A 14212-nucleotide genomic window follows, 5' to 3' on the forward strand; every position below is an offset into this window, starting at 1 on the left:
CATGTTTCTGAATGAGAACTGACAATGCACAACCCTCCCTTTCACTGCAGTACAGCTCAAATTCCTTATCATAATCAGGCATACCCAATGCTGGTGCTTCACAGAGACTTTTCTTTAGCTTTTCTAAAGCCTCCAATTCTGTTTTTGTCAGTACAATCGGGTCTTTTATGTCTGCCTTTGTTAACCTTTGCAAAGGTTTTGCAATTACTGAAAACCCACAAATCCATTGGCGACAATAACCAACCATTCCTAGAAACATCCTGATCTGTCTTTGAGTTGTTGGTGGTTGTATTGCTCGAATCATTTTTATTCTCTCAATTGTCACTTGTCTAATTCCCTTTGCAATTCTGTGACCAAGATATTTAACCTCTTGTTTGCAAAACTGTAGTTTTGCAGGTGACACTTTATGCCAGTCATCTGCTAAACGATTCAAAAGTGTAATGGTGTCAGTCACACAATTTTCTCTTGTTTTTCCTGCAATTAGGAGGTCATCTATATACTGGACCAATGTTGATTCTCCAGGTAATCTTAAATCTTCCAGGGATCTTTTTAACAACTGATTAAAGATAGATGGACTCTCAGTATACCCTTGAGGGATACGACGCCATGCTAATATGCGATCCTGGAACCGAAACACAAAAATTTGCTGGCTATCTGCATGCAGTGGAACCGTAAAGAAGGCATTACACAGGTCAATGACTGTGTACCATTCTGCATCATGCGGAATCTGATATAGAATTACCGCTGAATTTGGTACAACTGGACAGCAAGGAACAACTATCTTATTAACCTTTCTCAGATCCTGAACTATTCTGTACGTTCCGTTTGGCTTTTTAATACCCATAATCGGTGAATTACATGGGCTGCTCTCAATTTCTCTCAATACACCTTGCTTAATGAATTTTTCAATCACAGGAATGACACCCTCTATAGTTTCTGGCTTCATTTTATACTGGGGAATGTTAGGAAAATCTATTCCCTGTCTCACAGTAATTTTTACTGGGTCTACATGTTTCATTAAACCCATTTCATCACCAGTTAGATCCCAAATTTTCGGATTTACTGTCTCTTTCAGTTCCTCAGGTAAGTTATTTTTATCAAAAGCAGGAAACATTTTATTTTCTTCGTCAACCATTAGCAGTGTCAATTTGTACAAACCATCTTCTAAAGTTTGAAGCTCAATACCCTCTGGTGAACAATACATTTTACAATTCATCTTGCATAACAGATCCTGACCTAAAAGATTAACAGGACTTTCTGTTACAGACAACACTCTGTGTTTGTCTTTGTAATTTCCAACTTCTACATCAACTGGGTTTGTCGGGTTTGTTTTAATCTGCTGATTAGCTACACCAACTACCTGGATAGAATCACCCGAGAGAGGAAGATTTTCAATTTCCACTGATCTAACAGTAGAACGGGTAGCACCAGTGTCCACCAGAAACGTGATATCTTTATCATTCACTTTACCATTTACAAATGGACCTGATTGATCTACCTCGAGAGTGGCTCCAAGCACACACTCTTCTTCCTCCCTCAGGCACCGTCATGAGTAATCCTCTGAGTCACTGCTCTCATTTTCTTTTAGCCAAAATTGTTGATAGACATTTGACACATTTGCTTTTTGTGATCTTTTTACCTGTTCAGCTCCGCAGAAACCCGTCTCTGGACTGTAACTCTGTGTATTCATGCAATTTGGCAAGGGTGGCTGTGGAATTTGGCTCTGCTGATTCAACTGGTTCTGCTGATTCACTAACTGTCGCTGTAGCTGTTGCTGCTGACTTATTTCATTTAACTGTCGCTGAAGCTGTTGCTGCTGATTTACCTCACTCTGCATCTGTGGATTCAATGATGAATTTTTAACATTTCTGGGCGGATTTTTACACTCACGCTCCCATTGTCCAATTTCGCCGCAATTAAAACAGGGTAGCTTTTGTTTTAGTTCTTCAATATTTATATTAAATTTTGGCTTATTTGAAAAGTTCCCTTTGAACTTCCCTGGATTCTGCTGTTGCTATCTGTTGTTCAGCTACCTTCACTTGTGCCCACATTGCCTTTTCCTTGAGTTTCTTCTGCTTTGCATCTAACTCATCACTGCAGTATTTTGCCTTTCTCAGGATGTCATCAACTGAGAGTGATTGCCAACCGACAATTCCTGTTCTAATCATATCCCCTATCTCAGGTCTCAGGCCATAAACAAACCTGTATATGAAATGGCTCATGTCACTTTCACTGAATTTTTCATAGCCACTGTATTGTTTAAATACCAGCAGTAACCTTTCATAAAAGGAATGAACTGAATCTTTTGGTTCTTGATTTGTTCTGTCTATTTTACCCAATCTACTTCTTTTGCAGGAATTTTGTCTTTCAGCCAAACAATTACTTTGTCATAGAAATCCATGACAATGTCTGAAGGAGCGCCTGTTACTTTATGTCGCTGCGGTTCCTCCTTGGGCCAGCTAACAGAAATTTTACATTCTGTCCAAAGATCTGACGGGACTACAATGTCAAAGAAACCATCAAGATCAATCCACAGAACTTTTGAGACCTTATTGAATCTGTCAACTTGACGGTACCATTCCACCGGCTTTTCTCTCAGCCGAGTAAAATCATTTGTAAAGAGTAGGATATCCTGTCTTGTCCATGGAACATGAACATAACCCCCACCAGCTATTTCCCTCATTGGAAACTCACCAAAGACTTCTCCTCTGTCTCTTTTCTTCTACTCTTTTCTTTGTCCACTTAACTCTCCATTTACTTAAATCTCCCAATCTTTTTAGAAAGACAATTAATTATTTTATATGAGAAATTCTGCCTGTAGTATTTAGGTTCTCTATATCCTTTTCAGAAAAATCCACTCTATAATGCTTCTGCAATTTGCTTCTGGCGAGTTAAATCTATTTCCAATTCAGCAGCCACTTCTTCAAACTGTTCATATTTATTTTAGTTTTCCGCTGAATGCTTTTACAAATGAATAGCAGTTCATCATCCTGATATTGCTTCAAACAGTCAGTGCCAATTGTGCCAATAATTAATTCTTCTAAATCTGCTTTTAATTTTGCAACATAAAGTTGTTTAGACTCAGGAACTTGTGTTAAATCTGTTCTATTTATAGAACCAGATTCTGATTCTGCAGCTGATGGTGTGACATTTGACAAACCTTGATTTAAAGTTAAATTTGGCATTGTTTTATCTTTATGAATTTCTGTTAACTCAGAATAAAATTTTTCAGCCACCTTTTGAATTTCTGCATTTAAGGGATTTGCTATAACAGAATGTCTATTTTCATTCTGATCAAAAACTGGTACAACAGGACCAATTGTAACTGGAACTGTCACTGCTTCCATGCCTTTTGTTAACTGTTGAATGAATTCTCCCTTTGCTTTAAAATATTCTGTAATATTTGGTATATCTCCAGGCAACTCTGTTCTTTTATCTTTTCTCGGGAAATTATTTCTTGAATTAGAATTCTCTCTTGGGGTAATTGTTTTGCTTCTCGCCCTTTCCGGTAATCTCATAAATCTGGGTGAATCCTCAACCTCCCTAGGTGCACTAGGAGAAATACCTGGAAGACTCCTTGGGGTAGAATGTGAACAACCTGGCTGATAAGGTGGAGGACTATTTAACATATCCTCTAAAACTGCATCATCTAATTCTTGATCAATTTGACCCTTTTTCTGAGAATTCTTTTGACCCGTTTCTATAACCATTTCTAAAACCGGATATAATACCTAATACATGTCTCCTTTCCTCCAACAACGCACTTTATCTTGGTGGGTTTCCCTATCTATGCCTCTCGGTTTTCCCCAATTTTCTCGCTCAAGTTCCATCATTTCAACTTCCCATTCAACTAAAGCTTCAAATTGAGTGGGTCTGAGTCTTGGTGAAAGAGCCATCATTTTATCTATTAAGTTTCTTAAAACTTTAACATTAAATGATCCATCTTCTGGCCAGGCTAAAACACCATCATTTTTAGTATATTGCATCCAATTTTCAAACCAGAGAACAGTATGATAACCATATTCTCCTTCCATATATGCTGCAGGTGTTTTATACTTATGAAGTAATTTTCCACCTCGCACTTCAATTTTCTTGTCAGGATTGAATACATTTTTAATTTTCTGAAACCATGAAGGCTTTTTCTCTTCTTTATTCCAATAACTCATGTTTTTAAACTATTCCGTACAATTCAGAAAAGATCGTAAATATTTTTCTGTTCCGCTACTCTGACCAATCCGTGCGCGAATCTCACCAACAAGCCAATCAGGTTAAGCTACGTCACTACCTTGCTCAACCAATGAGAAACCAGTTTTCAGAAATGACCAATCAGCTAACAGCTCGTTTTGGTCATGTGAACCAATCAGCGCGCTCGCTGCGACGTATGTCGACCAATCGCAGCACGAACTCTGTGACGTATACTGCCGCTGCAGTGAAGCTGCGCGTATCAGTGTCACTCCGTAAACTCACCCCTCCTTTACAAAATATTTTCACAGCGCCATTTTAAAACAATGGATTTCAGTTAATAACTAGGTAAAAACAAACCATATGTCCGTTTCGCTAATAAAGTGATAGTTTTACCAAACATTCAAGAATCCACTCTCGTGAAATGGACGACGCTATTTTCACAAAAACTATTTTACAACTTGCATACAGGAAACCGATTCATGCAAACATGAAATCTTCAGCAGGACTTTAACCAACCAATAGAAATCCAGAAACACCAGTAAGAATAGACAACGCTACCTCACCCTTCACACAAGCTCGGAAAAAATCCTACTACTCTTTTCGCAACGAGTTTTAAAACGGGCACCTAGTCCCTATACTCAGAGCTACGATTTCATAGGCAAACCTCACTATTCATGCAATCTGTCATTCCTAATTCCCAAAAGTTATGTTGTACGTCCACAACACTTAGTGATTTTTCTGTTCCACTAATTTGAAACGAAACAAATGAACTGTGTTACTTCACCTGTCACACTACTCTGCCGGCCGGCACATAGGATTTTCACACTGCTGGAAAAACCTTTCAACAACAAATAACAACTAGACAAAACTTAACATGTGTTAAACATGTATCCTATGTAATTACCATGTAACATGTCAGTTACCATAGTAACCAAACTCTGCTACCAAGAATTTGATCCAGCGGGCCAAAGGAAATTCAGTCTCATATGTACAACTCTACACCAGGATACTCACCATAATTCATAAATCAAACACTAGGCCCATAAATGACAGAGAAATGAATTGACCAACTGAATCATATGACCTAATTAATCAGAAACGCTTTATAATACATTTAATTAAGTCACTATCATAGGCAATGGATTAACTAATGGTAACTCAAGGAAACAAACAAGACCAGCTTGTCATTTCAAAATCTATTTTATTAACTTTATTAAAGGGCAAAATGCATTTTAAAGCGTAAATTCTTTTATTAGCAATTTTATTAGGCAAATTATTTATTAGAAAGACACCATTTGACTGTCAGCTCAAACCAAACTCCCCATGATAAGTGCTCAAACATTTAAGTAAATTCCCTAAGCCCTATTTCCCTAACTTAGCTAAAGAAAACCTAAAGGGAAAAAGTAAAGTCTTAATGGATCTTACGTGAAACGAAAGTCCAACAGCATCTCTGGAGCACAGGAACAAACCAGCAGTGCTCCTTGCAAGGGGGCAATTTTTATACCTTTTTCCTATCTAAAACTAACTAAAAGAATACAAATATTCGAGCAACACGAAACACGATTGGACTAGAGACATCATCCGATGTCATTTGTCTTTCGCATAGCAAAAGTCACGTTTCTTCAAGAGCTGCATTGTTCATAGACTAAGAGTGTCACAGGCTTTTCCAGGAATCGCAACATTAGGCAAAATCAACTAATGCTTCCTCCGTCCTAGCTTTTCCGCCGCTGCACATCCTGTCCTTGACCATGAAAGCTGAATCAAATGTCCTTTCATTACTTCCACACAGCCTTGTTTTACGAGCCACTTTCAAAGAATTATTGTAGAAAATATTTCCACTTTCATAGCTGCTGTACAAGGCCCAACTTTGACAGGACTTCGGGCATCCATTTTTGAAACCGGCCACAGGCCTCTTTTAGCATGAGTCTATTATGCAAGGAAACACAAGACAATAATTAATTCAAGAAATGATAATTATTCTGTTTCCTACCCCCTTTGCTAATATTAACCCATTAGTCTATGTTACCTAGCTTTGCGTACAAAAGATAAACATAGCACAAACACATGAGATGACACAACATAAACAAACTCACATTTAAAAGAAAGCACATGCTATTACTTGAAACAGCCGCAATTAATGTTCAACAAAACGAAAGACAAAGTAAATGTATTATTTAAAATGAAATGACAAACATGAGAAGAGCACAAATAATTAAACCCGCGTGTTCGTGTAGGTGCACATTATTCTAGGTTGTGTTAGTACAAAAACGTGCAAAACATACAACACTCACTAGTAAATTAAAATTATGGGAGTTTCATTACAGCGTGCTTTTATTCTGAAAGTCCGCTCCATCACTGGTCATTGCATAACTTCTGCGTATTTGTTTCACTAGCGAGAACAATTTGCCATTCAATTCTACTTCTGTTATGTGTTCCAGATTGACGGCCTGGAAGAGAAACTGACTGCTTGTAGGCAGAACCTGGAAAATGTAGACGTGAAGTTGCGGAAAGACGAGCTGTCTGAAGAGGGAAGGTACTGGGAGATATAATTCTTTTGTGTACTTTAGCAGCAGACTTAATTGGTATTGAAGAGGTTTCTGTATCCATGTACTATATATAACATGATTTACGAAGAAACGACCCCACCTCCTCCCGGATTGGGGAATATCTATCGCCTGAGACATGCTGGTATCTCTTGGGGAACAAGAAGTTATAAAGTCTATTTCATCAGATGGGCAAGTAGGCATGCTATTACAATAAAAGCAATATAAACAATTGGTGGTCGGAATGCTGATCTATGAAAACATTCACCCCCAGTCACAAGGATCTGGTTTAATCCATCATTCTTTTGCTCACCACGCCACCCCAGTTTGCACCCAGCCGTGTGCAAATCAGTCTAGACCCTTTTCCTTACTGGAACAGTCCAGCCCTGAAGGACTGGGCTATTCTAAGGCCCAGCGGTGCCAGGGGACAACACCTGAAACCTTCGTGGGTTACCTGTTCCGGCGTACAAATCACAGAGACACGGGACACTTCCTTCGGCGTCAAAGATCAAGGTTTATTTACTGCAGGGATACAGTAATCGCAAGAAGTACACTACGTGTAGGTTCTGAGAGACTGCTTCGAATTGCAACAGTGGATCGCTCCTTTTATACATATTTTAGTCATAGCACAACATGGTGAACAAAAGGTTACAACTCAGTTCCCACAGTAAACTTCAAAAGGGTTGCTTTCATGTATTCAGGAGCCCGGAACATCATTACAGTAGCATCGCCGGTTCCCAACTATAAAAGTACGTTATCCCATCATTAAGTACATTCCATTCTGGCTGTAAACGAGTTAAGAGAAAAGACAGAAACAGGTGCAGGGAAGAAAAGGATAGACACCAGATTGAAAAAGAGTGTAAGGGGGCAATATCGGAAGCACGATTGCAGGATCAAAGGATTCATGCCTAATGCATGCACGGCTGGAACAATAGACTGGCACGGCAAGATGAGCCTCGAGCGGAGCCATCTGCCTTTGCAGTGTCATCCCCCTCGTCATAAAGACATCCTCAAAGGAACACGTGTCTTCCGCAAGAGCTTGGGAATCCCAGTGTCACGAAGCGGACAGTGTCCGTTCGCTGGCTACTTGAGGGCAAGAGACAAAATGGATGCCGTATCTAAAATGAAACCCGTGGGTTCAGATGGAGAAACCCACGAATAAGACGAACGGTTCAAAGCAGCGTAGCGAAAACGCGTACACCCACTAAACTCGTCATTTGCGGTTCATAGATACCAAACTCGTCCATATTCGAACGAGTAAAAAAACACCATTAGGATTGTCGCGGAACCTCAGACGCTCCTTTTGCCCTCATGTAGGCAAGCACTAGTCGATATCAGAATCATTCTCGATATTCATCAGATCATTCAGATGTTGCTGCAACATTATTCTATCCATCAATGCTTCTTTGGTAACAGATGGCCGTCTTATACACGTTGTAGCACAGAGGCCACATAAGGCAGGACCACACTGCACGTAAAGACAACACGTGAACAGGAACGTCACAACAACCCCGATGATCCTCAGAATCTTCCAACCCCACGTCGACATTAGGCCCCAAAACCATCCGAGTAGCGTCCAATCACCTACGTCCACGTGTATGGACTCGGAGATCTTATGCAACTTCGAGATAGCTTGATATACAGTTGGAGCGTTGTCAGGAATGAAAATACAGCAACTCGAATGGATCACCTTGCACACACCAACTCTATCTGCAAGTACAACGTCTAAAACCATACGGTTCTGCAACGTCATAAGTCTATCCGCCTGAAGCTCGGCCGTCAGATTACCAAGGGCACTTGCAGTTATATTAGCAGTCGACTCTACCACACGAGTCAGCTGTCTCAGGTTCCTACTATTAACCATAGGTCCCCAAAACGGCAGGAAACCCTTAAAGAAGTCTCCTGCTTCTTGACCGGCAGTGTCCTCTTTGCTAATAACGCCTCTCACAACTCTAGTCTTGTGATATTCCGAGGCAACTGTGAAAGTCGGTGGCAACAGATTCGCAATGTAACAGGTGCCCGAGAAGTCACGGGGCAACCATGTATATGCGCGATCATAACATACAAAGTAGGTACCCTTGGCAGTCAGGAATACAGGGGAAGAGAGCATTGGTAAAACATATGTTTCAGTGCAAGCGCTCTTCCCAAGCTGAGCTCGCGGATTTCGACCAAGCCCTTGCAAGCAGAAATTACCGAGATGGGCTGTCTATCACCCACTGACCTGCTATACTCAGCCTCACTCAGATCCTTGTATGCTCGCACCTCTTCCTCTGGAATAAGCGATGCATCAAAAATATCTCTATCTAAGTCAACAATCGCTCTTGCCAAAGTCTTGTGGTACGGGCCGGGACCAGGATCTGCAGAGCGTGGCTCTCGATGGGGGTAGGAATCTAGTGCACTACGGAACATAGTTTGGAATGCTCGAGCTGACCCCTGGGAGCTGTAAGGAAGAACCAAATATGGAATACCCCTATCCATGGTATGTGGCATTAATCCACACACCCAACAGTTGGTAGTATTCATCACCAACTGATGCTGATGTAGGAGTTGGACAAAGGAGTTGTTCATGAATTCCGCACGTCTAACCTGTTCATGTTGGGGCAGAGGATGAAAGGAATGTGGAGAAACCGTGGGAATAGAATCCAGTTCAGGAGAAGAAGTAGGTGAAGTGGAAGGTAATAACGACTGTATTCCAAAATACACTCCACCCACCAATAGCATAGAAACAGTCAGAAATAGCAGGAATACCTGAAACAGAAAGCATTTTGTTCGTACAACCCTATGCAATTTCGACCTTTGAGTTGACATCCTCTCGACTTCCGACAGCTTAGAGAACTCCATCCTCTAAAAACCGTCCGTAACGTTCTTGACGCACTTCGTTCTGAGTAGCGATTATCAATTCCCAGGAATCGACAAAAGTAACCGACCTAGTGTCAGGAACCTGCTAAACAGAAGGAAGTACCCGCACGGCCCAACGGTCAACCCGGATGAAAGGTTTTCTTAAACAGACATTCAATTTTAATGCAAATCTCCTAGCTGTGAAAAAAAGGAACACACATGAAAAAGAACTGAAAAATTAATAGAGGATGCAATTGTTCATAATGTTCGTGGCAACAATAAGGGGGTAATGTGAATTCAAAAGGAAAAACAAAAAGGATTTCTTTTATTAGTCTTTGTCACGAGAACTAAGGAAATATCGACTTCTCCCAGGTCGAGTCTGTTCTTCAAATAATTGTTCAGATGGCAAAGCAGTATTCGATCGTTCTGATGATAGTTCAGACCTTGAATTCTCCAATGCTGACGATTCAACAGATGTATCTGGCTGCAATGAATTGTCCCCTACAGGTTGAGCATAACTAAACGGCACAAAACGTAGAGGGGTCTCTGTTTCCGTTGCGGCAATACCAGTTCTCACCCAAGAATCTGCTGGTAAAGGGATCAGGACTTTCTTGGTGTGGGTGGCGTGCACCTAATTCTTTCTGCCTTCCAACCGAACTGCAGTCCTTGTAGCCAGCAGGACTTGGAAGGGACCCACAAATCTCGGCTACAAGTTACGCTTTCTCCCAAAGTTGCGGGTGACCACCCAGTCACCCGGTTGGAGCCGATGTCCAGGACCCTCTGTCTGTGCCGGTAGAGCTTCAAAGACCTGTTGATGAATTAACCTCAGTTTAGCAGTCAGATCATGAAGATAATCAATTAACATTGGATATTCGAGACTATCAAAGGCCTTAGGCCTCGGGACTCCCCAAATGTTCGCAGGACGGCCGAACACAATCTCATATGGGCTAAGCCCTACTCGAGAGTGCACAGTCGCCCTGGTCGACAAGAGAGCTAGAGGCAAGGCATCAGGCCATGACAGACCAGTCGTAGCTTGAATCCTAGCAAGTTTCAGCTTCAGAGTACCATTGTACCCTTCCACTAAACCTGCTGACTGGGGATGATTGGCGCTATGGAATTTTTGTTCAATTCCAAGGCCCTTACACACACTCTTCATCACACTCCCCACAAACTCACTTCCGTTATCCGACCATACAATCCGTGGCATTCCATACCGAGGAAAGTATTCCTTCAGTAGGACTTTTGCTGTGGACAGGGCAGTATTGTCTTTAAGAGGATAGGCCTCAATCCATCTGGAGAACGCGCAAACCACAACTAAAACGTATTTCAGGTTATTGCATCTCTCCATATGGATGAAGTCCAATTGGATAACCTCAAAGGGACATGTAGGAGGAGCAAAATGGCCAGGTGGAGTGGGGGTGCCCTTTCCAGGATTATACATCATACATACCATACAATTTTTGACCACTCTCTCAGCACATTTAGCAATACCATCATTCTTCCATACAGGGGACAGCAATTTACATATACCTTTCGCGCTAATATGTGACAAGCCGTGAGCCATAGTCACAACGGCTAGCACATATGCATCCGGTAACATCCACCTCTGACATTCTGACAAATCAACCCAACATCCATGCGCATCTAACTTTCCCGTGCTTTCTTTCCACTTAGTCCTTTCAGTTTCAGTGGCCTCATTCTGAATCGCTTTCACGCTCTCAACAGTGTCCTCACACATACCAGTCTCTGCAGGCCACCTTACTGAACTCGTAACGTACATTCGGGTTGCAAGATTCTTAGCTGTTTCCTTAGCAATCTCATCCGCAAACGCATTACCACGACCAACATCATCCGTAACCTTTCGGTGCGCGCTGCATTTAATGATTGCCACCTGCTTAGGCAACGTAAGTGCGGCCAAAAGATCGTTCACGAGCTGACCGTTTTGGATCTTCGTACCATGCGATGTCATAAATCCTCTTTCTCTCCACAAACGACCAAAGCTATGTGCAACGCCAAACGCATATTGACTATCTGTAAACACATTCACTCGCTTTCCCTTAGACAAAACACACGCTCTTGTCAACACAATCAACTCTGCCGCTTGTGCTGAATTCTGACTCAATCTCGCAGTTTCCACAACCGTACTCCACGTCACCACAGCATACGCAGTCGTCACATCACCATTCGGCAACTTAAAACATGAACCATCAACATACAGAGTACCATCGGGATCTGCCAATGGAGTGTTTTTTAGGTCAACATGACCCTTCGTTTCTTCCTCAGTTCGTAGATAACAATCATGTGGTGGTACATCATCTGATTCCATACTAGTCGGCAACAATGTCGCCGGATTCAGCACATTACAGCGCTTAATTTGTATATGACTTGCCAAAAGCGTCAACTCATAACCAGACAACCTTGCGCTCGTCAAGTGTTGAGTTTTCGTCCGATTCAAGAGAGTGTCAACTGCATGCGGAACCATCACCGTAAGCATATTATCCATGACCAGGCCTGCAGATTGCCGGATGGACACCGCAGCTGCCGCTGTCGCTCTCAGACAACTCGGCAATGCTCTAGCTACTGGGTCCAAGGTCGAGGAAAAATATGCACATGGACGCTGCTTACCGCCAAATTGTTGCGTCAAGACACTTAACGCAGAACCCTCTCTCTCGTGAACGTATAGTGTAAACGGCTTACTGTAATCAGGGGTACCTAACACAGGAGCCGAACAAAACGCATCACGTAATTCAGAAAAACTTTTCTGACACTCTTCAGTCCATGGCAAAGGAGTCGGAACATCCTTGCACGTGAGGGCTACCAATGGCTTCGCTAGCAATGAAAAATTTGGAATCCATTGCCTGCAGTATGACGTGATACCTAGAAAGGCACGCACATCTCTCTGAGTTGTTGGCACAGTCATTCGAGCGATCTCTGCAATTCTTTCTGGGGTCAACCTTCTTCCCTCCTTTGACAATAAGTGACCTAGATAGGTTACTTCTTGACAACAATATTGTAGCTTAGAAGGTGACACCTTGTGATGTAAGTCACATAGATGGTGTAACAGCGATACTGTAGCAGTTTTGCAAATCTCTTTAGTGTCAGCAGCCACTAGCAAGTCATCAACATACTGAATCAAGGCCGCACCAGCTGGTAACACAAACGCGTCAAGTTGACTCTTAAGAGCTTGGCTGTAGATCGATGGACTCTCACAGTAGCCCTGAGGAGCGCGTTTAAATCTAAAGCTGCGACCTCCTAATGAGAAGCCAAATAGATCTCTGCTTTCCTCAGCAATGGGAATGCTAAAGAAAGCATTCTTCAGATCGATCACCGAGAACCAGGAGGCAGAGGCTGGAATCGGAGTCAGTAAAGCCGTAATGTCAGGCACCACAGGAAATTGTGGAATCACAATTTTATTTACCTCTCTTAAATCAATAACAAAACGGTACACAGGAGGTTTAGATGGATCAGTTCGTTTCAAAATAGGTAACACAGGACTATTACACACATTTCCCCGAGTTTCCTCAATAACATCCTTCTTGATCAAGTCATAAATGATCGCTAACAGCGCTCGTTCACCATCAAGAGAGATACGATACTGGGGAATACGTGGTAATCGCACATTCGATTTCAATTGGACGACATAAGGTGATATGTCCAGCAGGCCCACGTCATTGGGACCTGTTGCCCACAAAGACTCAGGAAGAGAACTCAATTCCGGTGGGAACTTATCGGTTGACAAGTACATAGGAGAGATCACTCTCTGACCTAATGTAAGCTCCACTCCCGCAGGAGAACAATACAGAGTCGCATACAACCTTTTCAACAAATCCAGGCCCAAAAGATTCTCACCACACCCAGTAGTTAAAATCAAAGGAGCTTCTAGCTCACGAGGCCCAATTGTAAGGGGCAAAGGGCTAGAAACTGGATTGCTAACCGGGGCGCCAGAGAATCCAACGGAAACATTCGTTAAGCCAGACAAAGGTGCGCCAGGGAGTTTTGAATGCATGATGGAACTTTTCGCTGCACCAGTGTCCAACAGAAAAGGCTCAACTACGCCCGATGTGGTAACTGCGACGTAAGGCCCTCTCTGATCAACCGGAACTGATACTACTCCCTCTCTTTGTCTGTGGCTGTCCTAGTAATTACCGCCAGCATCGATATCATGCTCGACGTAATAGTCGTCCACATGATACTGTGCGGATCTACCAGACGATGAATCACGCTGATCAAAGCAATTGTTCGAATCTGATGAAGTGGTAGAACGCTCATTCTGATTTTGAGTGACACCGCGACCTCTACCACGTGACGCTTGTTGAGGACCACTACGACCTCCTCGAGCCGAAACACCATTATTTCGGTCACGTAAAACCGGACAATTAAACTTCAAATGGCCCTCACCCCTACAATATGCACATTGATTATATCCAAGCATAGATCTCGGTGTAGAGGAGTCAGTACGCGACTGCGTCCTAGAAGACTGAGATTGCGATCGATTTTTGCTGCTGTGAGTCATTTTGATTCGAGCGCGGAGGATACGCTTGCTGCAACAAAACCTTAGTTTTAAGCTCCTTCGTTTTCTTATCTGCACGATCACTTTCTTCCTTTTCTCTGTTTTCGTAATATTGAGCCGTGGCTAATATTTGAGC

At 42.3% G+C, this 14212-nt stretch overlaps 1 protein-coding gene across 1 annotated transcript in view; it reads left to right on the top strand.

Annotated features, from left to right (window-relative positions):
• The window catches only part of CCDC167 (coiled-coil domain containing 167), a 70886-nt gene that overhangs the window by 16647 nt on the left and 40027 nt on the right, over positions 1–14212 (top strand). Inside the window, exon 2 of the mRNA XM_086925900.1 lies at positions 6624–6718. Coding sequence (XP_086782026.1) covers positions 6624–6718 — 95 coding nt within the window. The remainder of the gene's footprint in view (positions 1–6623; positions 6719–14212) is intronic.

The sequence above is a fragment of the Lissotriton vulgaris genome, chromosome 6 (assembly GCF_964263255.1).
Source record: "Lissotriton vulgaris chromosome 6, aLisVul1.2, whole genome shotgun sequence".
In the NCBI taxonomy this organism is placed as follows: domain Eukaryota; kingdom Metazoa; phylum Chordata; class Amphibia; order Caudata; family Salamandridae; genus Lissotriton; species Lissotriton vulgaris.